This window comes from Halichoeres trimaculatus, unplaced genomic scaffold (genome assembly GCF_033239565.1).
Source record: "Halichoeres trimaculatus isolate MK-OKI-2021-1 unplaced genomic scaffold, fHalTri1.1 fHalTri1_scaffold_3, whole genome shotgun sequence".
NCBI lineage: Eukaryota > Metazoa > Chordata > Actinopteri > Labriformes > Labridae > Halichoeres > Halichoeres trimaculatus.
In genome coordinates, this window is record NW_027437181.1 from 6510668 (window position 1) to 6538495 (window position 27828).

At 44.3% G+C, this 27828-nt stretch overlaps 2 protein-coding genes across 2 annotated transcripts; both read right to left on the bottom strand.

Annotated features, from left to right (window-relative positions):
* Positions 1–386: 386 nt before the first annotated feature.
* Positions 387–5188, bottom strand: znf319a (zinc finger protein 319a). The gene is made up of 2 exons (XM_074667219.1): positions 4813–5188; positions 387–3625 (listed from the first exon to the last, which is right to left on the bottom strand). Exon 2 carries the CDS (start codon positions 3477–3479, stop codon positions 1716–1718), a length of 1764 nt encoding a protein of 587 aa, XP_074523320.1. The 5' UTR covers positions 3480–3625; positions 4813–5188; the 3' UTR covers positions 387–1715.
* A 1778-nt stretch (positions 5189–6966) lies between these two features.
* Positions 6967–23879, bottom strand: jph3a (junctophilin 3a). Its single transcript, XM_074666985.1, has 5 exons — positions 22483–23879; positions 13870–14650; positions 11932–12056; positions 10204–11420; positions 6967–8706 (listed from the first exon to the last, which is right to left on the bottom strand). The coding sequence occupies exons 1-5, from the start codon at positions 22862–22864 to the stop codon at positions 8626–8628; spliced, it is 2586 nt and encodes an 861-aa protein (XP_074523086.1). The 5' UTR covers positions 22865–23879; the 3' UTR covers positions 6967–8625.
* Between the last annotated feature and the right edge of the window lie 3949 nt (positions 23880–27828).

Sequence of the window (27828 nt, forward strand, 5' to 3'; positions counted from 1 at the left end):
GTTTTATTTTCATTTTTATTATTTACCTGCCCGGTTTCACAATTTTTGATACTTTTCTCCCCATTTTTAACCTCCAACCTATGCTTTTTATGCATTATTTTAACTATTTATCCTCTCATTTTAATGCTTTAACTTATTAAACTATTAAATTGCTTTATGTGGATGTTAGTCTAAAGATTATAATTCTTTTTTTTTGTTTTTTGAATTACATTTCATTTAAGTCTGAAAGTGATAAAAGCTGTAAGTATTTTTAATTTATTTGTCTGATTTTAAAAAATAATTATTACTACGGGATGTTTTACCTACAGAAATGATGGATAGACGCTCTGCTGAGCAGCCGCTCTTAGTTACATGAAAAGAGGCACAGTTTATTTCATAAGGGTGGTTTATTTAATTGTCTGTATACAGTATGAACAGGAACCTTTATTGATATCCATAATGTGTAAATCCACCGTTTCAATAGACCCACTCTCCTCCAACAGAACAAAACCATGGCACAACCACGCTGCCCCCCTCCCCCCTCCCTGTGACCAGGATTTAAACTCCAAAACCCTTTAAATATACTGCAGATTGTACGGAATATAGAAACCCACACAGTCAACTAAAGTACACAAATATCTGACTTTATGCTCGGCATAAACCAACACGGGACTTTGAGGCTACCTGGATTATCTGTGTGGAGCAGGAGGAGGCCAACTCTTCAAAATAAAACACAAAATAAGATACTTTGTTAGATCTAGATCTCAGTAACTAATGCAGCTAGTTTGTGGCGATAAGCAGTAAAACGCTTCTGGTTAAACGTGTGATACTGTGTGTGGAGGTGAAACTAAAAGGGCCCGCAGCTTCTGGCAGGCTCGCTCCAGGTGAATAGAAAAGCAGGTAACATAAGCACTATACAGTTTTACATCAGCGTATACACACAATCTCTAATATAACAGAGTAGACTATGCCATGAATCAGTAGTCATAAATATTACATTGTGCATGTTCTATTGCACATGTCAAGTGTCTGTATGACATGGTAGGTACAGGTTAGTTACCTAGATGTCATCTGTTTAATACAAAGATGCAACAACACAGACTTTATAGGACACAGGCTATACATTTTCACAAATCCACTTTTTCTTTTCTTCTTCTTCTTCTTCTTAGGATGTTTTCCTAAATAAAGCAAAGGCTATATTACAACAGTGATATTAAAGTGTGATAAATATTCATGCACAAACAGATGAGACTACCTAAGACCTAGTATGTGAAAGATACTGCTGCACAGACCAGCCGCAGTGTGCGGGTGGAGGTTTCAAACCAGACAGGAAGTCAAACTAAAACACAACATGAGCCATCAGTAAAAAAAGGCACATGGATCAGAGGAGCCGACACACACATCTGACAACTTTCTGAAAGTTTCCGTCATCTTTCCTCGACATCAGAACCACAAAAAAAGACGATCACATGCAACCACAGAAAATGTCCCGCTCTCAGGACAAAACTTAACCAAGATCTTTCCACATTTTACTCATCCTGCTCACATTTTCTCAATGATTTCAAAATAAGAGGAGGGTCCTGTCACCTGTCATTGTCAGGTGTTTCTTCTCTTACTCAGGATGAGGATGAACTGAGTTTATTAGTTCATAAAAATCATGAAACAGAACTCATGTGCATGTTGTATTCTACATATGAGGAGGGGTGCTGGCACACACTGGATGTGAATGTCAAAGTTCATGGGATGCAGGGAGTTTCAGGGAAACTTTCTCCCTCTGCTGTGTGCTGCACTGTGTGCTCCTGCAGAGCCGTGAGGTCAACAAAGCGCTCCCCGCACCACACGCACTTAAACTGGGTCTCTCTGGAGTGCACGCTCTGGTGCTTGGCCAGGTGCTCGCGCTGCTTGAAGCTCTTGTCACAGTTGGCGCATTTGAAAGGCTTCTCCCCTGTGTGAACCCGTCGATGGCGCTGCAGCTCAGACGAGTACCTGAAGCGCTTTTCACAGTCGGGACATTTCAGCGGCTTCTCTCGCGTCGGGTCGCAGCGGTGCTGGACGAACTCAGAGGACGACACAAAGCGCTTGTCACAGAGAGAGCACTTCAGCGGCTTCTCTGTGCAGTGAGAGTTCTGGTGGCGCTGCAGGGTGGAGTTCTTTTTGTAACCTTTGCCACACACATCACACTTGTACGGCTTCTCCACCTCACCGCCGCATTTGTGTCGCAGCAGTTCCCCTGATTGGCTGAAAGACTTCTGGCAGGACGCACACTTGAACAGACTCTCCATCCCGTGAACCTGCTGGTGATAGAGCAAGTGGGACGGCTGGAGGAAGCCCTTGTCGCAGAGATTACACTTGAAAGGTCGATCAGCCGGGTTTTTGTGGGTGCGGCGGTGGCGTACGAGAGCATACTGTTGCTTGAAGCTCATCTGGCACTCCTCACACTGGAAAGGCCGTTCCTCTGAGTGTGTGCGTTCATGCTGCCGCAGGTCTGACGGCCGCTTAAAGCTCTTTCCACAGGAGCCACAGCGGAAAGGCCTCTCCCCTTCAGGCTGGCACTGATGGTGCAGGAGCTCAGACGACTCCTTAAAGTGCATTTCACATAAATTGCACTTGAACAGGTGCTCGCCTGAGTGAGCGTACATGTGACGTACCAGGTGAGAGCGGTGTTTGAAGCTCTTTTCACACACGGCACATTTGTACGGCCGCTCTGAGCTATGCGTGCGCTGGTGGTGAGCCAGATGTGAGGACTGACTGAAGCTTTTGTCACATGTGTCACATTTGTACGGCTTCTCTCCCGTGTGCACCCTTTCATGGCGGGTCAGCTCAGACAGGTGGCGGAAGGCCTTATGGCACACTGAGCACTTGTACGGCCGGTCGGGCGCAGAGGCCTCAAACGCGGGCGGGGACGAGGCACTGATTGCTGCGCCTCCACTGGACGTCTCTCCGGTGGAGGGCTGCTGGGGGTTGGCAGCTGACGAGGTGGGGGTGACGTTTCCAGAGCCTGGCCGGTAAGTTTTCTCACAGATGGAGCACTTCATCGGGTTGTTTCCGTTGCCATGGGAGTTGTGATGCTGGGCCAGGGAGGTGAGGAGGGAGAAGCCCATCTTGCACACTCCACACACAAACGGCTTCTGCTCCACCTGCACACACTGGTGCTCTAGTAAGTCAGTGGCCTGGCTAAAGATCTTCATACACTGCGTGCACTGGAAGGAGCGGTCCTGGTTCACCATGCACTGGTGTTCATGAGGGTTGGCCAAGTGAGAAATGTCATGACCGCAGGCTCCACACTTGTGCCCTCTCTCACCCCCTACCTGCAAGGAGGGCTGCTGGGCTTGAACAGAGTGCTGCTGTGCATGCTGGGGCTGCTGCAGGGAGGTGTCCTGCTGCAAGACCACTCCGTACACAGCACAGCCCAGAGTGCTATCGGCCCCAGGAGGGAGTGTATGCACAACAGAAGGTGGAGCCACTGCATGTTGCTGCTGCTGCTGCCACGCCTCCGTCATCCTGCCTCCTTCTAGTGCAAGGATCAGAGCTCAGCAGAGGAAGTGGGTCTCAGAGCCAACTGAGAGGGTGGATGTGGTCTGAGAAATGCCACACCGAGAATGGTTGAGTGCGTGATAGACACAGCCTTTCACAGGGGTGAGAAAACCTACCAGGAGAAAAAAAGAGCACAGAGAAACTTACTGCACTACATCATAAATATAATGTAGAATGATTACATGACAGCGGGGATGATGGGCTGCTGCAGCTTTAAACACAAACGCAGGAAACTTACATTTAGAGTGTTCCTATAACACTAAAAGGAAGAGGTTTCTATTTCTACGAAGAGTCAAAATAAAGAGTGAAAGTGTGAATCATATATCAGCTGTTTGAACTGAAGCACCACCATACTTAGCTTAAACACTAACTCTGTTAAAAAAATAAAGCAACTATAAAAAAACTATGTTTATTGTAATCTGAACGGTTTACGGTAACACAGACAGACTCCTTATACTAAACTCAAAGAACTGACAGTAAACGCGAAGGCTCCATCAAAATAAAAAGGGCCCGTGTACTTACTGAAACATCATGCTAGTTTTACAGTGTTTAATGTTAAATAAAATACTGAAACGGGTGCGCTTAGTTAGGAAAGAATGTCTGCTAAAGTATGGTGGTTTTCAAGATATTATATAATAAATTGGCAAAATTTTTGACACACACAGAGCACAGGGAGCCCTCAAAATAACATCCAGCCTCAGAGCTCAACAAACGAGAAAAGGGCTTAGTCTATTTCCTGAAACAGAAATCGGGTACGATTGTTTTACGTGTTTTATTTTGGGGTATTTTATTAAGTTTACAGCCACGTTTATAAAATAGGAATTATTCTGTTTTTGATGTAAATGTATGTTAAACAAAATTTCCTTCAAATTGTTAAATTAATGTTTAAGTTACTGTGTTTCTGCTCCTGGATGTAGCTGCTAGCCTGTTAGCAGCGGTAGCGGAGCTAATTGAGAGCTAACGATGCTAAACACCTGGACTTCCTTTAAAATGGATTTTTCCTTCGTTTATCATTTATACTTGGCTGTGGGAAATGTTTTAACAGCTGGTAAAGCTGTGTTTCGCCCCACGGATTTAAAAATTGGACTCTGTAATGAGAGAACGGGGCCCTGTGTGTCGTGAGCCGCCATCAGAGGGGCTGAGATGCCGCTTGATGAAAGGCCACAGAGCCGTTTAATGGACCAGAGATCAGAGCAGGCCTCCCTCCGTGGGGCTGCGGGGAGAGTCCGCCTCCTGCCGCCGAGCCCCGTGCATCTGCAAAAACCACCCATTAATAAAGAAACAAGCAGGGTGACTTACTCTGTGGGATTATCGATGATTTTCACTGCTGTCCTTAGCCTGTGCTCGACAACCTTTGGTAGATTTAGGACTCGGAGGACCGGCGGTGGAGGGGATGCGGATGAAGCCGGACGCCATCCTCCCGCAGACGGACGGACACCGGAAGCCGCCACGCAGTGAGCTGTCGCCGGGGAGCTGCTGCTGTTACAACCGCTGCATGCTGGAGGTTTCAACCCGGAGTGAAAAACTACCCGATCGGGCGCTAAAATTAGCTCCTATAATGTGTGAAGAGTTCTCAAACAAACACAAAGGCCAAAACGAGCTCCAAAGATCTATTTTTAATTGTAGGTCTTCGCTGTTACTATAGGGGGCAGAGTTTTGCTCCCTTACTGTGAACAGTCAGCTTCAGATCGCTATTTCACTGAGTCTCCATCATCACCCAGCTCCAGTCTGTTATCACACAGCTCCAGTGGGGCAAAAACACTTTAGTATGATTACACCTGTATTTACAATGTGCTCAGGAAAGCTACCAGCTTTCTAGTTTATCACTGCACTTATACTTTACTATTCTTCCACTTTACTTTATGTGTGCTAGACTAGTAATACACATATAGCACACTTCAGAAAAATCTCACCTCATGCTGCTATTCATATGGTACAGAGAACTAGAGCATCTGAAGAGTTTTTAAGGTGTAATGTGTTTAATAAGCATAGATAGGTGAACTTTTGCATTCAAATAAATAGATTACTATTAATAATAACAGTAATAAAGATGATAATACCAATATCAGTAATAATAATAATAATAATAATAATAATAATAATAATAATAATAATAATAATAATAATAATGATAATAATAAGGATATTTTGTTAGACATTGTGTCCTTTAAGTAATCTTTACTTTTGTCTGTGGTCCAGTCAGCCCAAACAGCTGAACTTCCAAGTCTACACAAGTCATATTGTACACAGAACAAAATGCTAGCAACAAATTTCTGTACATTATACAACCTATATAGGCTTTTTCCGGGTCGAATATGTTTAAAATCAAAAATCGGAGACAGCTACAACTCCTGTTAAGGTCAACATGGACCCTTATTTTATCACAGGATGTGAATATGGTTGAGAGTGCAAACATGGTGTTTTATTTTGAAATCCACCTAATGGTCTAATTTTGTTTGACTTCCTGTCCAGGCCAATCTTCTCTGTCAGAAACAGACTCAGTGTGTAGCTGTCACAGAGTGGAGCAGGGAGACGCTGTTGGGATGGAGTACAGAAGTACAGTGACGCCCCCTGTGGAAATGATAACATCTTCTGGTAAGAGCTAGGATCAGCACCAGAATTGGTGACCGAACACAACACAACGAGCACACCTCCAACAGCTGACGGGGTCAGCTGTTTTCAGTCCCTCCTGCAGTTTAGTCTGGACAGGAGTAAAACTGTTAACAATAATATTCCTGTGTGTTTGAACGCTGGAATTTTTTGTTTTAGTTACACCAACAGCTTGCTCTGTTTGCGTGTCATCTCATGCTGGATATGCTAATTGGAGCAGGGCTAACATGCTAGTTTGACCAATAGCTGAGAGTTTAACCAGCAACCACAGAAAAACAGTGCCCCCTAGTGGAGAATCATACTAAACAAACACAACTTTGAAGGAATCTAGGCTGTTGGGTTCTTGTTTCCACTGTACTTTAAAGTTTCTCAAAGAGACAGTAACTGAAATCAACACCACACACATTCTTTAATAATTTCTTATCAGATGAATACTCTCTTTTGTTTTCTGCCTCTTTTTTTTAAAAAACATCTTCATCTCTACCTTATGGTAAATAAATTAAATCTGCTTCTACGGCATGCTGTCAGTCAGACTGACGCCTGCCCATCACAGTGGTAACAGTCAACTGAATACATGATGGAAACTCTCAGTATCATAGATAATGATGCTGTTTGCTTGTTGAGGTCATTAAGAGACATTCAGTCTTTTTCAGAATCAGTTAAAACTCCTTAGAGAGGCTTTAAAATGTGCTGAAGTCAGCATTTTCAATGTGGTGACCACCATCTGAGACCCAGACTGCAGCCATGTTTTATTCAGACTGTGTTTGTGTGCTTTGCCTCCACCTTTATGAAAAATGAATCATCAAACTGAAAGAAATAAGGAGCCCAGACTGCTTAATTTCAAACATTTCATTATTTTCTCCACATTAACTTGGAAACAACCTCATAAACCAAAGAGTAAGAAAGAGCATGCTCGGGCATGCAATGATGTCACAACATGATGATGCCACTGGGTGCGAAGTATAAAACATACAGTAGCAGAGAGTTTCTTTTGATCATTCATAAACCCACGGAGAGAGAGAGAGTTAGAAGCTAGCGTTTATTTTACACCGCTCTCCTCGTCGCCTCACGTCGCCTTGTGTTGCTGGATTAAAGAGACGAGAGGGGGAAACTCACAAACTGACACCAGATTGAGCAGGCTGAACAAACATGCTGAAAAAAATCTCATCCGGCCCAGAAAGTGTCTGGAAATGACACCGTAGAAACCCCATTTTTCCCTTTTTGACTGGTCCAAAAGGGGGAGAAAAGGGGGAGAGACAAAACAGTGCATGCCATTTCAGGGTGAGGAGGAGGAGGAGGGGGGAGGAGGGGGAGTCTGTTGGTGGGTGAGGAGGGTCAGGGTGGAGGGTCACCTTTCTTAATGATGAAGGTCATTGTCTCCTCTCGGCCTGCCCACATGGGGGCGGGGCTTAAATAAATCATAAATGAATAAATACGAGGCACTCTGCATTCTCTCTGTTTGCAAACTGCAGAACAAAACAAACTGTAAGAATAATCATAATAATAATCATAATCATAAATCATATGAATCATAATAATGACACATACACAGATATAGTAGAATCAGTGGTTATAACGTAACAGTCTCAGGCTGTACAAAGGGGCGGGGCTGATCCTCCTCAGTATGTCAGCAGGTAAAAGTGTATGTGTGTGTGTGTGTTTTCTTAACAATAAACTCCTCACATTTGTGTGTATGTGTGTGTGTGTGTGTGCGTGTGTGTCCGCCGGCAGCTGACGTTTGGTTCAGAGTTTGGTTTGCTGATTTGATTCGATGGTGGCGCTGATCTCCAAATCTGCGCCGGCGACAGGAAGTGATGACCAGGAGATGGCGTGCGTACGAATGAGGACAGAACGGTGATGTTAAAGGGATAAAAATGCTCCTCTTAAAGCCCACACAGCCTCATGCAATGGTTGTGTGTGTCTGTGAAGTTCTTTGTGGAAAGAAAAGAAAAGAACCATGACGGAGCCCTTTAAAATGGATCTACTCTGCAGCATAGTTCTGTATGTAGCGCATAGTGCCGATAAGACTGGGTCGAAGACTGGGGGGAGGGGCTAACATGGGAGATGGTTCAGAGGCTAAAGGGATAAGGATGGAGTGTGTGCATCATGCTTTAAGTTAGCATGATTACCAGGAAACAAAGTTTGTTATATTCTCGCCTAAAACCATGGAAAAATGGGAAGAACTGCCTGTGCCATCTCCAGGTGTGCTGCACACACATGCACCTGTGTCCTGACACACTCCTCTCTTTAAAGCCGCTCTCTCTGCGCTCTCCTTCTTCTTTGTCTTCTTCTTCTTTGTCTGTGGCTGCAAGCTGAAAAGAAGCATCTGAAAAAAGGAGCGGTGCTCGAACAGAGGTGAGAAGACGAGTACGAAGCAACGATAAAAGGCTCTGCTGTGTCCGTCGCTCGGGCTGCGGGCTCCATGTCCGTCTCAGCACATAATTATAATTTAATAATATACCGTAGTTATCAATAAGTCTTATAGATCATACCTGTATAAGCTTAAATAAAGAAGTGAATGAAAAGAATGGCTACTCCAATATTGAGTAAAATGACCATAACCACCAGAATAGAGCTGGAGCCCTGCAAGACAAGAGCAGAGAGGGAGAAGAAGGAGAGAGATAGTTGAGTAAACTCACATAGAATCAGTGCATTGGAATGAAAACATTTCATTTAACTGGAATCCAATGAAAGTAAGAAAAATGTGTCAAAAAATGTGCAGACTTACTAGACCAGTGGCCTAGTAGGGGGAGGTAGAGTATCCAGCCTAACCAATCAGGTCGGAGCAGGCTCTCTGCTTTCCCTTTCATATTTCTAACAACTCAGAACTCATGTCTTTCTCCTTCACCTTCACTTCGTACAATAAGGAGGAAAAGGGAGTTAGAGAGAGGTAGAGGATACAGTTGTTAGCCCAAACAGCCTCTTCCCCTTCCTCTAACTCCCTGTCCTCTTTCTAACATCTATCTGGAGAGTCTTACATTCACTTTCTTGCTCTCTTCATCCCTCTCATCCCTCAGGGGAAAGTTGGAGGTAGAGGGTACAACTTAACTCAGCAAGAGAGAACTCAAGGCAAAGAAGTAGGGGGGGTAGAGCATCCAGCGTTGGGGTGAACTCTAGTCAAAGCAGGTGTCTTGCCTTGCCTCTGCAATGGTTGTACTCTACAAAACATCTCTACCTGGTCTTCCTTGATTCTTCTCCCTGCCCTGTCTTGATCATTATGGAAGTGATAGCGTAAGGAAAGGTAGAGCATACAGCCTAACCTGGCCACTGTTAGCCCAGACAGCCAGCTTCATCGGTTCTATCTCCTGTCATCTTTCTTACATCTATCGCGGACACTCGTTTTATCATCCCATACTCCCACAAGGGAATGTTAGAGGTAGGGCGTACAGTCTAACTCAGCAGGAGTGAACTCTAGCCAGAGCAGGTTCCTTGACATCGCTTGGTTATAACATCATTCTACCATTTTGTCTCCTCTTTTCCTAACTCTTATTTCTCTTGACCCTTAAGAATGGGAGAGCAGGGGAGGTAGGACAGACAGCTGACTGGGCAGGAAAGGGTCCTAGCCCAAATAGTATTCTTGTACTGCCTTCACTGTCCTCTTTCTGGCATCTAGTTCTCATCTAGGTCTAACTCTAGTTTTTTACTCCCTTTGTTCTTCATGAAAGTAACAGAGCAGGGGGCGGTAGAGCATCCAGCCTTGGGGTGAGCCCTCAACCTGGCTCTCATGTGTTTGTTCTCTGTTACACATCTCTGCCTGCCTCTTTGTCTCCTTCATTACTCTTTCCTGTTCCCTTTTGTTCCTCATGAAACTGGACAAGTTGGGGGAGGTAGAGCATACAGCCTAACCGAGCTGGGAGCTGAGTCCTGAGGCCCTTTCAGCTTTCTGGCCCTGGCTCTGCTCTCTCTTTCCTTTCTTGAACATCGCTTTACCTGTTTGTCTCCACTCCTCTCTTGCTCCTTATAAAAGTGACAGAGGAACAGGAGGTAGAGCATTCTGACACTACCTACAGGTTCCTCTCTGTTTCTCTGTTTGTGTGCATGTGCGTGGGGTGCCTACAGCTGCCAGGACATGTTACTCACTGAGTTTGGTTTGAGGGTGAGATTTTCTCCGTCCTGCTCCAGAGTGATGGGCTGAGACTTGAGAGGGGGTGAGAGGGTCAGGTCCCTGTGCAGCGGCCACTCCTCTAGCTCTGCCCCCACATTCAGGTTGTCCAGCATCTGTACAGAGTCCATGGACCCCTCCCTGACCGGCCGCAGGCCTCGGGACCGCAGACGGTTGTTCTTCGGAGGCGGGGACTCGTGGCCCCGCCCCCGTGACGTCTGCGAGTCCTGAAGCCTCATGTCCACCGTGTAGTCGTTCATGCGCTCGTCGTCCTGCTCCGTGAGGCGGGAGTGGGCAGGGCTCCACCTCAGGGTGCTTTCAGCGGTCCAGCCCCCGGGGAGGCCGTCCAGCCGTGGGTCGGCGTGCTCGCTCAGCTTGTGGTTGGGCGGGTTGTGCTGCTTGGGGTGGTGGTTGGAGTAGACATGCTCTCTGGGTTTGTAACTAGAGACGTGCTCCTTCGCGTTGTGGTTTGATGAGATATAATCGTGGGACTTGTGATTGGAGGAAGCATGCTCAGAAGTCTTGTGATTGGACGAGCTGTGGTGCGAGGCCTTGTGATTGGATAAAATATGCACCTGCGGCTTGAAGTTGGAGGAGGCGTGGTCGCAGGCCTTGTGATTGGTGGAGGAATGATCCCATGTTTTGTGATTGGACGATGAGTATTCCCTCGACTTGTGATTGGAGGAGGCGTGGTTGGAGGGCTTTTGGTTGGACAGGGAGTGTTCCCACGCTCTGTAGGAGGACTTGTGATTGGACGAGGATTTGTCCCGGGGTTTGTGGTTGGACAGCGGCGCCTGCTCGTGCCCGTTGATCTGGCTCTCGTGCTCCTCCAGGAGGGATGGGGTGGTGGAGCGGCTGCTGCCTCCCCGGTCTGGATACATGTCATCACTCCAGTTGTTGGCGCCACCCCTTGGCAGGTCCATGCCCCGCCCCTCTACCAGCACCTGGATTTCAGCCCCGCCTTGATCGTCCACAGCGCTCTGGCGCATGAAGCAGGCATTCCTGGGGCGGTGGGCGTGTTTGGGCGGGGTGTGGGGGGGTGAGGTGGGCACGCTCAGCACGGGGCTGAGGTCAGGAGATATGACGGGGGGCGTGGTGTCTGGCGTGCACAGCTCTGGACTGTCGGTTCCTGTGGAGATCACCTCGTGGTCTTTGTCCTTGGCGTCCTGGTGTTTGGGCCTCTGACACTCCAGACCTGAGAACAGACGGAGAATGATCTGGACCTGATCCACCACACCTGCAGAGTGTATGTGTGTGAGTGTGTGTGTTTTTGTGTGTGTGTGTCATTAACATGCAGGGAAGCAAAATGAGAAGCGCTGAACAAACTGGATCATGTGTTGGATTAAAGAGGATTACAGGAACTAAATCCTGCGTTTATGATGGGATCCAGCATGAACACAGACCCTGAAGGATCCGGGTCGCCCGGCATTTAAAGTTCACGTTGCACTCTGATAAAAACAGCTTCCTGTCTGTCCTAAGTTTACAGTCACATGGTTTTGTTCTGATCTATGAGGGAAATCAAGGAACTGTTTTGGACGAACGTTCCAAAAACTATAAAATAAGGAAAGTTAGAGAATAAAGAACAGGGTGTTTTACTTCTAATAAACATGTTAGTCGGTGTGTGTCTGTGTGTGTATGTGTGTGTGAGTGTGTGTGTGTGTGTGTGTGTGTGTGTGTGTGTGTGTGTGTATGTGTTTTCCTCTCACCATTCCCGTAGATGTGGAAGGAGGGAGAGAGCTCTTTGGCAGCTATCCGGGCCAGACGACACTCCTCAATCGCCTTTTGAGCAACTCCCTCTGCTGCCTCCGCCTTCCCCCGAGCGTGGCTCATCCTGTGAGGGCAAACCGTCATCATCATCATCATCATCATCATCATCATCCTTGACCCCTTGTTCAGGCTGATCTGGTCCCTGTTCCTGATGCAGCATGGATTTGTTTTGCTGTCTATCACATCTATCATATCTATCACAATGTAAAAAGTTGAAATCTGCTGTTTCTCGAGTGTCCACTTGAGGCTGGCTCCGGAAGTACCAGAAGTCACACACACACACCAAGCCAAAAAAAGCAGTTTTCACAGCAGAAATAAACCTATTTACAGCCTGGTCCAAAAATGCTTCCCATCTGGATCACTAATGTCACTGTTGTTACACACAATGTACAGGGAGTTCTTATTTTCCAACTCAGCAAGTTGGGCCAATCAGAGGCACAGCTCAGCTCATGTGACTGACGGGTGCCCTATATGACTCAAAGCCTGCATCACTTCCAATATAGCCGCGACAGCCGATTTGATTCCAAAATCCATTTCAGAAACAGACAGGTGACATTGAGGAGACTACATCCATTAATTTCACACTGTATGTCATTCATATCAATTCATGCATCAATTTTTCTCATTTCTTTACCACCTGTAGACCTGGTCTACAGGAAAGACTTGTTTATATGCCGGCAGTATCCTTTATTGTGATGGTCATACTAAAGAATGAATTTATTGCTTGTGTTTAATAATCTCCTGTTTCGATTTTGGGGATTTGCCGACGTCAGCAGTTCCCTTTTTTGACCAATCAGGAGCAAGTCTGACCTGATTGGTCCACTGGAGCAGGTACCCCCGAACCCCCTCCCCGCCCACTCTCCTCCCCACTGCTGGGGAGATTTCTCTCCAGCAGCGGGGAGGAGAATGCCAAAGTTGAAGAGCCATCACTGCTCTGTTTTTGGCTGTAAACAGCCACATAGTTCCATGAACAAGCTTCCCATCTCGGAAGAAGACAAGACTAAGTGGCTAGAGTTCATTTATCAAGGAAATGTTCCAGCTACACTCAGTAAAACTGTGCATGTGTGTGCTAGTCACTTCACGGCTGACTGCGTTTCCAACTTTGGATAGTACCACAGAGGGCTAACGAATAGACTGGTCCTGAGTCCAGGCACATTACCAACCATCCGCCAGCAAACTTCGAACTTGTGAGTATTTTAAATGCTGTGTGCTCTCGAGCAGATGTAAGAGCTTTTCCTCCGAGTCCCCTCTGTCTCTGTGTTAGCTCCAGGATGCTAACTTTAGCTGCGGTTAGCCTGTTGTTTCAGCCTGTCATGTAACGGTAAACGAGCTTCACTGTTTTCTAAACATTGTGCACTCAGAGCTTGGCGCCGCTCTCAGTGACGTTGAAGAGCGCGGCGATATCAGTGGTGGATCATTTACATATGAAGGCCACTCCCACTAAGTCAGAGCGTTCTGAACAGAGGGGCTATGAGAGCCTGGAAACAATGCTGCTGTGCTTGATTTATTGGCTTTTTGGACCAAAAATTTTACTACCATTTCATGAAGACATTAATGATCCATATTAAACTGCAGAAAAGGAGCAGAATATGGGGCCTTAAAGTAAAAACTGTTTCCACCAACAGCACACAGGAACTTTGAGTCAAAAAAGACACTTCTCAAGAGCTTCAAAAGTTCCTCCTGCTGTCCCAGGATCTATGTGAACCATAAACAAACAAACAGTCTGAAACCTGTCGATCCAAAATGTTTACCACAGCAGGACCAAGGTCTACACAAAGGTACTCTAGAACCAGGTCCCTGTGGTGGAACCTCTGGATAAGGTTCCAGGAACTTCAGATGGTTTCTCCCTAAAGGATAAAGTTCCTGTAATGTCTCACCTGGACATGGCGATCTCGGCCTTCTGCTTGGCGATGTCTGCGGCCTTCTCTGCTGCCTCCACAGCTCGGTCCACCTTCTCCCGGATCTTGCTGGCTCTCAGCGGGATCAGGTTCTTGCGTTTCCCGCTCACCAGTACATTCTGCTTGTACTTCCCCTCTTCTTTGGTGCCGTCGGGGAAGGTGGTGCATCCATAGCCGTGCCTCTTGTTCCCCGCCCACTCGCCTTCATAATGCAGGCCGTCAGAGCGCCGGCTCACGCCCCAGCCTGCTCTCTGGTCGCTCCGCCACTCGCCGGCGTACATCTCTGTAACAGTGGCGTCCACAGGTGCGCCTTGCTCGCTTTCGCTGGCGTTTGAGTGGATGTCAGATGCGGCTGAGCTGACTGTGCTCATGCCGGCCTCGCTGCAGAACGAGCTCTGCTTGCTCAGCTGACTTGCAAGCGAGCTTTTGGACTCAGAGCGCCGCAGCTTCAGGCCGCTTAGGATGGACTGCCTGAAGCGACCTTTCCTCTTCCTTTGTCGCTCGGCTTCACTTGGCGCCGTCAGAGCAAAACCACCCCGACCCACCGGGCTCCCCGCTAGCCCAGCAACCACACCGTCTGTGGGCGTGGGGGCAGAGCCATCCTCCAGTACAGCGGGGGGACCGTGGCTGTGCTCGGAGCGGAGTGAGTTTATGGATGTCCGCAGGGGGAAGAGGATGACGGCCGCCATGCCGTACGGGACACTCTGCCGCACGCCGTAACCGTGGCGCATCCCGGCCAACCACTGACCCTGATAGGTTCCTGCGAGAAAGAGAAAAAGAAACCGTCATAAATCTCATGTTTCCGTCCTGATGTTAACCTCAGACGTCTGCAGACATCACGTCCTCCTCACCATCAAACAACAGACTTCCTGCAGAGAGGAGCGCCCCCTACAGGGGACTCTTCACAGAGATAAAGGTCAGAATCCCTCCATTCACCTCCTCCTTCAGCCTCTACACTGATCTCTCAGCTCGTGGGTTTGGTTTTAGCAGGGATGGAGATGAAGAAACTGATCGATCAGACGGGGACTGAGCCCAGGGTTATGTTTTTGAGCTTAAACTGTGATCATGACGCAGAACGAACAGAAACAGAAAGACCTGAAGAAATGATGAGTCCTGTGCTCAGAGCTGCTTGTAATAACTGATTATCAGACAGAGTGAGATCACAACTGGATCATCTCTGATGGATCTCATGCTTCCTGTGGTCACAGATGTCTCCTGCTCATTAGCAGATCTGCTCCACATTAGCTATTGAATCAGTGATATCTATGATGTTAACTGATCTTCAGCTTGTTTGAGGCGCTCTAACAGAATAATATCAGACTCTAATCCTTAAGATTGGTTCTGAGGAAATGACTCAACTTTGGGTGTTTCTTGTGCCACAAAGATCAATGACAGACTCCACAGAGTCACTAAGGTTGTTTTTACAGTGTTGTTTCTGCACAAGGAAAGCTTTCTAAAAGAACTGTTTTTATTTATTTATTTTTTTGTTTGTTTGTGTTTGTTTGTTTTTCTTATGTTTTTTTAAATTGATTATTTTTTTGTTTTGTTTTGTTTTTGGTCTTATGTTGTTGATTTTTTTCTTACCTTGGGTGTATATAATGTTTACTTCAGGAGAATTCACAAGTGCAATTATTGTTGCTGTTATGCATATGGAAAATCTCAATTAAAAAAAGTCACACACACATACTCTAGGTTTACCTGTACATCAACCTGTACATTCACCTTTATGTTCATCTGTTAGTTCCCCTGCACCTTCACCTGTACATTTTTTGGAATGTTTCACTGTTAGACACCAAACTTTTTGTGGCTTCAGTGATACTTTTACTACTTTTTCTCCTGTGTTTGTCTGGAGATCCTACATGCAACCACGGCTGCATTGTTTACATGTGAACCCAGCTGTTTGCAGCCTGTAGCAAGTCAATGCTAACTGGTGTAAGGCCTGATGTCTTCCCACAAGGTGAGGAGAAGGAGGTGAGGATGACATGCTGGTTCTCAGGTGTGAGCTAAGAAGTGATGACATGGACCTGTCCTTCCATCCACGGTTATTGGGGACGTAAGATCTATCTCCAATAAGATGGACAAGCTAGCTGTGCTAACCCAGCAACAGAGGGAATACTAGAAGGCAAAGTAGCATCATGCTATTCACAGACATGGCTAGCGGAGCTAACATCAGACATCAACGCCACATTGGAAGAACTTCACCTGCTGTGAGCAGACAGGATCCAGGAGACAGAGACTGAACAGACTGCTGAAGAAGCTCAGTCCTGGACCCTGTGGAGGTCAAGGCTGGCTGAACTGGACAATGATGGACAAGCACTTTCTATACACTTGCTTACTTTGGTTTTCTTGATTGCTGCTGTGACTTCAATTTTGTTATACTTGTTACAATGACATTAAAGTTCATCTATCCTATTCTATTCTATTCTATTCTATTCTATTCTATTCTATTCTATTCTATTCTATTCTAGTTCCCTATAAGTGCACCTGTCCATTCACCTGTAGTTTCACCTGTAAGTTTAACTATACTCTCAACGGTACATCCATCTGTGTGTTCACCTCTTTGATCACCTGAAAGTTGACCTTAATGTTAACCTGTACATTTACATGTAACTTCCCCTGCACACTCACCTGATAGTCACACTCAGTTGTAAGTTTGACTGTATCTTCACCTGTATGTTTACAGGTCCACCTGCCAATTCATCTGTGGTCCACATTTTCCTGTATGTTTACCTTTTTGTTCACCTCTGTTCATGGTTGCTTGTTAGTTCACCTATGTTCACCTGTACATGTTCACCTGTGCATTTACGTTCACCTGTAGGTTGGTTTGTGAAATATTTGAACATTTCCCTGGTTATTTTCTGTTTCCAACTTATACTCAGCTCTCCCATTTCATAAAGTGTCTCGTCTGTGGGTCACCGAGGCCACACTTTATAGAACACATGACGCTCAGAACGACACGCAGTTAGCATGTAGCCTGTATTTGGGTCAGCGCCTGAACTCTGCACATTAATCCTAAGCTGATTTTGTGTTTTTAGTGTTTTCACTCTAGTAAATGATCGAATTACGTAAACTAAAATCCACCAGAGTGCAGAACAAAAACACGGCAGACTTAGTATCATAACCCGTGTGAATCACAACGACACAAAATTTACACCGAGGATGAAAAATTTGGAAAACCAAACTTATTCAACACCTGATTTTTCCTTCAGGTGGAGGAAGCACCCAGACATTTAGAGCCAGCATAAAGAGGAAAGAAGTGCCACAATGCTGAAAGAAAAAGGCCTGTCTCCAAATATACAATAAGTTAAAGACTAGCATCAAGCAGGACATGCATGTTTCTTTAACTTAGATCCTGTGCGTCTCCTGAACCTAACCCCGCCAAAAATTTATCATTTTATCTTAAGTAACATAAATAAATACTTTTACAAATACATAGTATTATTTCCAGCCATTATCCTCCATCTTTCTTCCCTTGAAGTTGCATTTTGCTTATTTGTTGATGTGCTTTTTGAGCACAGATGATTTCAAACTAAGGTTGTTGTTTGAATGTTAGGTCAAGCTAACTACCTCCTACATGGAAAGCAGCAGAAACATTTATTCATTTTTTGTATATCTTTTTTTTTTGTCCTATCAGTGAAGTTATAGTGATCTTTTCTTTGGTGTTGTTATTGTTCAGCACTGACCTGGAATAACCTCACAGATTATGTGAGGACTCCCCAGACTAAGACTGCCTTTAAATCCAGACTAGACACATTCCTACTACTCAAATTTACACCCTAGCTCAGATTGAAAACTACATTTTCTCTTCCTGGTGTTTAAAAAAAAAAAAATTCAGTCTCTGTCTGAAGCATGCTTATTTTTTAAAAAAAATATGATTCCTGTTGTTAAAATAGTTGAGCTGTTCAGTTTTCATTACTTTCATGTTGCTTCACATGATAGATTAATCGGTTTTAAATGTGGGTAAGGAGAGTGTTTTGGAAGCCAGGGAGAAGAGGGCATATCTGTTTGAAATCCTCTAGCTTTAAATCTACAAACATCTGTTGTGTACAAAGTATTTTGGCTTCACCTGTATGCTACAGGAGGATAAACAGTTGTGCTGTCCATCTTTAAATACAGACCATGATCTGTTTTAGGTTTATGTAACTATAAAATTTAAGATGTAAACAGTTTACTTTTAGGCTAAGCAACAAGTAAGTCCTAAAATTTTGAACTATATTTAAATCCTTCAGATTGGGCAGTTTGACATATTCAATCTGTAAAACTTCTTAACCAATTTAGAGTGGATGCAAAATCTAAGCATATATCCCTTTAAGGCAGGATATAAAATGTATGTGTTTCTACCTCAAAGACTGGATGCAGCATATATCTGTATATACCTTTAAGGCCAGATGCAACATTTACACATATTTACCTTTAAGGCTGAGTGTAAAATTAACTCATATATAGGCTACCTACAAGGCCAGATGCTACACTTGTGTGTATATACCTTTGAGCCAGGATGAAGCATTAATGTGTTAACATTGCAAGACTGAATGCAACATTGATTTGTAAATACCAATTAAGTAGGAAGCAAAAATAATGTGTGCACCATGTGGCCAGATGCGATGTTTACCTTTGAGGCAAGATGCAACATTTAGGCGTTTATATTTTACATTTATGGGTATATACCCTTGATGCTGAATGCGTCATTTGCATATATATACCCTAAAGGCTGAAAGCAAAATATATGTGTGTATATAACTTTAAGGTCAGATGTAGCGATCATGTGTATGTACCTTTAAATCCTTATGCAATATTAGTCTGTGTATACCTCAAAGGCAAAACCTAACATTCACATGTAAATACTTTTAAGGCTGGAAGCAATATTTACTTGCATATATGTATAAGAATGGATGCTATAAGTTTATATACATTGTGTATGTGTTAATACCTTTAAGGCAGGATGGATCATTTGTGTGTTTATACTTTTTCTACCATATGCAACATTCACGTTCATATACCTTTAAGACTGGATACAACATTAAGATGTGTGTACCTTTAACTCCAAGTAAAAATAATGTTTATATACCTTTAAAGCCAAATGCAACATCATCATGTAAATACTCCTTAAACGGGATCCAATATTTGAGTGTATATACCTTTAAGACTGGATGCAACATTTATGTGTTTATAATTTTAAGACCAGAATTCTTTTCCTGATTTTGATGTAGATGAAACGTGTACTCTCTCTTTTATTTTTCCTGGTGTGTTGTTGTGTGTTATTGTCTCATATAGCAGTCTGTATGTTATGAAGCTGGAGGCTGGAGCTGTCCGCGGTGCTGAAACCAAAGCTGGTCTGTAGCACGAGGCTGCTCGTGGCCTCTGTTCTCATTATTAAGCTATTATCATTTTTAATCAGCTCTCCGTTTGTTGACAGGCCTGCCGGTGTGTGTGTGTGTGTGTGTGTGTGTGTGTGTGTGTGTGTGTGTGTGTGTGTGTGTGTGTGTGTGTGTGTGTGTGTGTGTGTGTGGTGAGAGAGAGAGAGAGCACAGTTACTGGGTTGTGGAAAATGTGTCAGCTCGTGCGTGCTATATTCATCTGTCGGCGGTCGTCCACGTGACCAGAGGAGGCGTGGATCTGACGCGTGACGCAGTGTTTTTTTTTTTAATGTTTCCTCCCCGCGCTCCATCTTTGTTTCTGCAGGTTCAGCGCGAGCGCAGGTGTGACGTTTGGAGCCGGAACGCTCGCGCTGGGAGCCGTTCCGAGCAGCCTCCACCTTCACTGCAGCACCCCACACACACACACACACACACACACACACACACACACACACACACACACACACACACACACACACACACACACACACACACACAGTGTTTTCACTCTGCATCACTTATTGACCTCCTTCATCATCCGGGTCCCGGAGGGAGGGCGGGGCCTCTATGATGAGCCACGCAAACATACAGAGTGACAAACGCAGGCAGCCAATCACAGAGCAGCTGGTCTCCAGTGACACGCTGACCTGCTGTCTCCTGGTTGCCACGGTGACAGCGGGTGATGCTGAGGGCTGAAGGTGTGTTTTTATAAACATGATGAGATCTCAACACAGTTTGATTTCTATTCTTAGAGCCCGGCCTCTTTTCAACACACAGCCTGTTTCTGTCCGCCATGTTTCCTCCTGCAGCTCAGAGTGAGGCCAGGCACATCACCCTGTGTGTGTGTGTATGAGTGTGTGTGTGTGTTTATATTATTCCCTCATCACGTCACACTGTTTTAGTTTTGCATCCGTTGGCGTGGCCATGTGTCAGATCTCTCATAAAATTAATCACTCTGGTATTTCTGCATCTCTTAAAGGAAGTTGGGATTGTAACTCTGAAAAGGTTTCATGAAACTTTAAATTATTATTTTTCTTTGTAGTTTTTTTTTTAATCTCTATGATCATAAACATCTAAATCCAACTCTTTTACATTCCTTAAGATGGATCCTTTCTTTAAACTTTATAAAACTGTGTCCCATTGATTGTAGTTCTCCTAGGTCTCTGTCTTTTAACAGTTCCTTTGTGTCTCTTTGTGGTGTTAGTTTGTTGATTAGCATAACTGCAGTTGTTTTGTATCTTTGTGGTCGTCCTTGCTCTCTTGTCTTGTTGCGTCCTCTGTAATTGTTTTGAGTCTTTGTTTGTAGTTATTGTCTTTAGTTTTTCTCTATTTCCTGCCACTTTGTGTCTCTATAAAGTTGTTTTATGTTGCTTTTTGTGTTGCTTTAAATGTATTAGTAGTCATTTTGTGGTTTTGGTTTGTTGCTCTGTTGTCGTTTCGGTGTCTTTGTCATTGTCTCCTGTCTCTCTGTGGTTATTTTGTGTCTTTTATTGTCTTTTTGTGTCCAACTGTTGGGCCTTTTTGCTTTTCCAGTCTCTGTAGCTCATATAAGTCACTTTATATTCACTTAGCATCTCTTTGTAGTTGTTTCACACTATTGTATTAATAACAATCACTGTTGTTGTCTTTTTGTGTCTTTTGTGATTGTTTTGAGTTTTTGCGGTTTGTTTGGGTCTCTGTAGTATTTTCAATCAGTCTATGGTCACTTTGTGTCTCCTTGTAGTTGTTTAGATGTCTCTTTTGGCTGTTTTATTCTTTAATAGTTGTTTTGTGTCTTCTTTGCGGTAATTTCCTGGCAACTATAGTGTTTTCAGCTTTTGTACTTTGTTGTTCGTTTAAGAGTCATTTTGTTTTTAACCATATTTATTAAGTCATTCTTTAAGTTTCTTTATGGACGTAAATATCTCTTCTGGTTGTTTTGTAGTTCGCTTGGTTCCCTTCATAGTTTACAGTTGTTTAGTGTCTCTTCACAGTTGATCTATGTCTAGTTATTGCAGTATTGTATCTCTTTTTTATTGTATTGTATTATTGATGTTCTTTTTGGTAACTAGAGAATATTTTTGTTTCATCATGATTGGTTTTTGTAATTCCTGTAATTTTGTTTGTCTCGCTGTGATTGATTTTGTCTCTTTGTATCTCTTCAGATTTTTTTTTCTGGTAGTCATTCTGTGTCTTCTTCAGTTATTTTGTATTTTCAATATTACCTTTTTTAGACTGTCTGTTGTCCGTCTGTTTTTCCTAATATTTGCTTTCTGTCTCTTTGTAGTTGTATTTTCTCCTTCTTAGGTGTCTTTGTATTTGTTTTGTATCTCCAAAGCATCATTTTCTTTTCTTTTGTAGTTGTTTTAAGTCTCTGTAGTTCTCCTTGGTCCCTGCAGTTTTTTAGTCTCTTTTTTAAAATTTTGTGTATTGGTGGTAGTTTTTCTTTTCTTCGTGATTGTTTTCAGATTTTTGTGCCTTGGTTGTTGTTGTTGAAAGTCTTTTTGTAGTTCTCCATGCTCCCTGTAGTTTTGTCTCTTTCTTTGTAGACATTTTGTGTGTCTTTGTTGTTTTTTGGATTTAGTTTGATGTATCTCTATCACCTCTTTCACTGTAGTTTTTTCTTCCCTTCTTGATGTCTGAATCCTCTTGTTGTTTTGTGTATCTTTGAATCATTGTTGTGTTTTCTTGTTTTTGTTTTGTCTTTTCGTTGTTTTGTATAATTAAACATCCTCTGACAGAAGAAATCTTTTCTGTTTAGTTGGCATCAGTTTTTCTTCATGTGACACTTTGTTTCTCCGTTTGGACATTTAGGATCAGTTTAGGTTTAGTCGTGATTTTTCTAACTGGTAGTTTTCTAGTTTTATTTCCATCTCTCTTTTGTTGTTTCTGGTCTTGCTGTGGTAGTTTTGTGTCTGATGTTTTGTGTCTCTGTCTATCTAAAGCTGAAGCTGACCTCTTGTCTCCTCTGTGGTTAAACTTGATTTCTGATTTGTTGTTGTTTTTGATTTTGAGTAGAGGAGGACCGTCCTGACTGTTTAGACTTCAGCAGACTCTCTCTCACCCCCTTTGCTTTCATTTTTAACTCTGATTACTAAAACCTGACCTCAGAGGCCCTGAGTCCTGGTCAGTATCCTCACGTCTGTCTGTGACCTCGTGTTATCTCTGAGGCTGATATCAGAGAGGCGTTTGAGAGCCTCAGAGTCTGAGACCTGTAGAGGATCAGTTTTAGGAGACTCCCCTCCGTCAGTCTTACCTCCATCAGAGTAGGTTTCTGTGCCGTATCCGTCCTGCAGCCCGTTGCTCCACGTCCCCTCGTATCGGGCTCCACTGGCTGTGCTCTCCAGCTGCCCATAGCGACCTTTGAACCCCTGCGTCCACTCCCCCCTGTACTCCCAACGGCCCTTGTTCTCCACGCCGATGCCGTGCCTCTTGCCCTGCGCCCAGGTGCCCTGGTAGCTGTTCCCACTGGGCCATGTGTACACGCCCAGGACCTCGAACCCATGACTCCAGGCGCCGGCATACTCGCCCTGACCCTGGGGCCCCGTGCAGACCCCTCGGCCATGGGCCTTCCCCTGCTCCCACCCCCCGCAGTACGACCCCCCGTCATCAAAGTCAAACCTGCCTCCAGTGGACATGCATGAAACAGGTTTAGGCAAATCCTTAGAACGTCAAGAAGAGAAACCAGGCCGGTTCAGAGGGAGGGAGGCGAGAGGGAGGAGGCCTCGATGTCTGGATGTGTTAGCATGGAGCTGCAGGCCTCCGCTCCTCCTCTCCTCTCACTTCACAAGGAAACACGGCAGCTCCTCGTCTGAAAAGCAGCGGGACGTTTCTGGAACAGCATCGCTTCACGATGGAGAGGCGCTCTCAGCCTCAGCGGCGGTTGTGGGGTGACGAAGGCAGCTGTTGTGCATGCTGCTTCCCATGGGCATGCAGACTCAGAGAGCTTCTCCTCCTCCTCCTCCTCCACTTCCTCCTCCACCTTCCTGCTCCACGCAGCCTCGCCGCCCGGCAGCCTGCCGGCCCGTCGTCTCGGCCGTTCAGCGGGGCGCTACAGACAGGCGAGGCCTCGGCTTCTCCGGTGGTCCCAGAGGCCCTGAGAGCTGCGAGCGACAAGCGAGCTCAGTCAGACATCACAGCATCCAAACGGCAGAAGAATCCCAACATCCAGACGTCTGAGTGCTGCCGCCGCAGCATCCACACAGGAGAGGAGAGACGGAAGGATGCTGCTCTCACAGGGTCTCAAATAAAATCAGAGAATCTCTGTAGCATGGCCTGGAAACAAGCAGAGCAGGCTAATGCTCAGACACACACATCCACAACACACACACACACAGCGTCAGCCTCGCACACACACCTCGGCAGACATCACGGAGAGGTAATATCTCTCCTCTTGTTTCCTCTCCTCCGCTCGCCTGAAGATGAAGCTCTCTCTTTCTCTCCTCCTGAAGGAACAGATCACTGCTCTCCTCCTCTTCCTCCCTCCGTCCTCTTCATCCTTTCATCCGTGATGTTTGTCTTTTATCCTGATTCCATCAAGTCATCCGTCCTCTCCTGTTTTTCGGCCTCGCTCCTGCTCTCTCTCTCTCTAAAATCTGCTCATTACAGGACTGTTCCACCCCAGCCAATACCCCTCCCCCACACACTCACACACACACACACTCCTCTCACACACACACACACTCCTCTGAGCTCTTAAAGAGATAGAGACGGAGGGATGGTGGAATAGCTGCGTGTTCGGATCTGGCTGCTCTCTCCCTGTGGGGATTCAGCCTGCTCCTCCTAATTATCCAGCCTCATTTCACTCCTCCTCCTCCTCCTCCTCCTCCTCTCAGACTCAAATCTGGTCACTCAGCAATCTGTTTCCCTGATAACCGGAGCTTTGTGAGCTCATTGATCCCATCCTGAGCTAATTGTTGCTCCTCTTTTCCCGGCCGTCTCGTAGGACTCTCTGAGACGCACGCTGACCTTTTCAAACACCACCTTCCTCGAACGTGCTGAGCGCTCAGCGGGTAAATATCGCTCTGATCAATAACCTGAGCGTGCTGCTATTGGAAATCTTTCTGTCATCTCTTGGACGGTGTGGTGACCAGGAAGTGTTGTCAAAGGAAGACTGACAGTGACCTGAGCAGATGAAGCTGCATTATTTATAATGTCTGTAATACCTGAAAGAGACGCTGACTGTGAACTGCTTCAGACTGCTGCTTTATTCCTCTGTACGGAGTCCTGCTGGGGACAAAAAGAGGAGAAAATCAAAGCTGTTTCTCACTGAATGAAGAGAAACTGCTGATAATCTCACTGAACAGATAACCTGAGTGAAGCATTAAGCTCAGTGCAGCAGGTTCAGCACCCTGGACAGCTCCACAGCAACCTCAAAACTGCGTCCTCTCTAATGTCCAGCAGGGGGCGACTCCTCTGATTAAACACCAGTCTCTAAAAACTGCTGTTCTGACCCCTAATGAACAGCTGCAGCTTCAGGGCAGTCAGAGCAGGGCTGTAATGAGACAGGGACTCATTTGCAAAATATCCAATAATTTCTCGAACTAAAAGATTAAAAAATAATAATAATGATAATAAAAAAAATGATTAAACCAACTTTCAACCTTCTTCTATTTTCTAAAGTCATATTTATTCTAATATCAAAATCCCTGTAAGATCCCAGATTTATTACCTGGTAGTTTTTGTATTACATAGAGTTTGTCTTGGTCTGTTATTGCAAACAGCAAAAAAGAAAAAAGTATCAAAAAGCATGAATAAATTAAGAAAATTATACAAATACATACAATAAGATGAGATAAACATGCAGGGAACAACTGTCAAAGTGGGAGTTGTGCATGACAGTGCAAATAAGATGCCATCTCACTTTTTGTTTGTGAGCCTGATCATGATCCAGGCTTCAAAATAAGAGCATCAGCAACAAAATTTGTCATTGCTAAAAAATTATGTAGTCTTTGTGGACACAAATCTATTTATGGCACATAGACTACAAGTCTCCATGTAAACACTGCTTGAGTGGGAAGAGCAAACTGTTTTTTCTCTGCTAAAAACAATTTCTGTGATTAATTTTGCGCCTAACTGGCAGATAGAAAAAAAGACAGAAGAGCAAAACAAAGCTAAACAGGAAAGTGGTAGAGCATGAGCTAAGGCTAAACCACCAGCTGGAGACTAAAATACTAGCTAAGCGCTAAAATGCGTGTAAAGGCTAAAACACAAGCTAAAGACTAAAACACAGACAAAACGAAAGACTCAAACAAAAGCTAAAGGCTAAAATACTTCCTGACGGCTGAAACACAAGATAAAGACAATGTGGAAGGCCAAAACACAAGGTAAAGGCTAACAGATAGTTTAAAGACTAGAATACAAGCTAAAGGCTGAAACATGATAAAAGGCTTGAACACAAGCCAATGCCTAAAACACAAGCCTAAGGCTATCTAAAGCTAGGCTAGAATATTAGCTTAAGGCTAAATATGAGTTAAAGGCTAAAGGCAAAGGGGTAAAACACAGACTGAAGGCTTAAACAAAAACTAAAAGCTATAACACAAGCCAAAGGCTAAAACACAAGCTAAAGGCTTACATATTAGCTAAAGGCTAAAACATGATTAAGGGCTTAAACATGATTAGAGGCTAAAATATGAGTTAAAGGCTAAAACAAGGCTAAAGGCTAAAATGCAGATTAAAGGCTAAATAGAAGCTAAAGGCTAAAACACAGGCTAAAGGCTTAGGGCTTAAAAACACCAGCTGAAGGCTAAAATACTTTCTAAAGGCTGAAACACAAGATAAACGATTATACATAAGTTTAAGGCTTAAACGGGTTAAAGTCTGCAACAAGGCTAAAGGCTTAAAGATGTGTTAAAGGCTAAAACATAGGTTGCTTAAACACAAGCTTAAGGCTAAAACATGAGCCAAAGGCTACAATACTAGCTAAAGGTTTAAACATAAGTAAAGGTTACAAAACAGGCTAAAGGCTAAGACACAGACCTGAACTGTTTGTGCTAATGTTCATTCCAACGCACATTCAGCATTTATTCTGCAGTGGTTTGTTCAAACTTGAGAGTCTATCAATAAAATGAAGAGTGAGGTTACGTTAGCTCTGATTGGTAGATGACCAGCAGGACATAACTAACCAGGATTCACTAACGTTACACATTATGAAAAAATGTCATAGCACCAGATTTTTAAAGAACTCTTAACAATCTGCTCACCTTCTGGACACTAAACTAAAAAGTGAGCTCATAAAGTTTGACTTTTGCCACCTTCCAAACAACAGGGCTACTTAACAACAAATAAATACATCACCTTGTTGCTCTTCATTCTGGAAAAAGTCCTGTGCTTCAAAACAAACGTTTGCCTTGGTGAGAGCCATGTCTTTACCACAGTGGGTGATGGTGCTCATGGGAAACAGAACACATATCCCAGAAAACACTACCAACTCTGACCACAGGGGGCACTGTAATCAACTTAAAACAGTCCTCACAGAGACTTTTAAATATATTTTTTGAAGTCTTTGATCATTACTCTCCTCACAACAAAAGTGGACTAGCTGCTCCTGATTTCTGTTTTTGAACCTCTTGAACCCACAAATCAACCTTCAGAATTGTCTGTATGATGTGGACGATTAAGTGTTTACCCTCAACCAAAGATGGTCCAATTAGCTACCAAAGGTGAAGGAACGCTGCATGAGGAGACTGGGATAGCAAATCATGAGACAAACAGGAGACAGAGAGGAAGAGTTAAAGGACAAAAAGCAGAAAAAAAGGATGAGAAATGAAACATGGCAGCTTGTTTGTGCTCAGAAGAAGCTGCACTGAAAAGAGAAGCTCTGATATTTCCACTGAGCAGATGATTTTCTGCCTCATTTGAGTCTCTTTTGATGAAATAATCTGGATTTTTCCTCCCTGTGGATGGAGAGAAAAGAGCCTCCTGGAGGATGTTTCAGTGTTTGTTGTGCTTCAGTGAACTCTGTGTTCAGATCCAACCTGCCGTTCATACAGACGGAGGAATTGTCCCGGATCATGTCCTGGGTTAAAACACTTTGAATCGCTGATTCTGCTTCAGTGTTTTTCAGTGACCTTTCAGTGAAGGAGCGAATCAGAAACGCTCTTCGTGATTTATTTCTCTTGGATGACTGAGCTGATTGTCCTGTAGTTTAATCTGTGCCTGCTCCTCATGTTTTATTAAGTAGTTTCATATTTTATAAGCTTAACATGTGGTTTACATTTTAAATCCTATTATGTGAAGACGCAGCAGACTGCAACCATCGGATTAACATGAGGAGAAACATCTTCTCTGGCATGATGTCGGAGCTTGTCTCTGGATAAAGAGACGCTCTGCGCCAAAATAAAAGACGACCAGTTAAAGATGAGACAGAAACCAGGTAGAAGCACTCCGACTACAAAAATTTAACTTTTAGCTTCTGTTTCAGCCTTAAGCTCGTGCTCCATCACTCTCCTGTTTCGATCAATCCAGTCCTGCTCGGCCCCGATCAGAAGCCAAATAGTAGCTGATAATCTCTTATTTCTCTGATAATCTCTCTCATTTTAAAGTGTGGATTACCATCATGTATATGTTTAGAAGTGAGACTTTTTCAAGATCACTTAGAAAC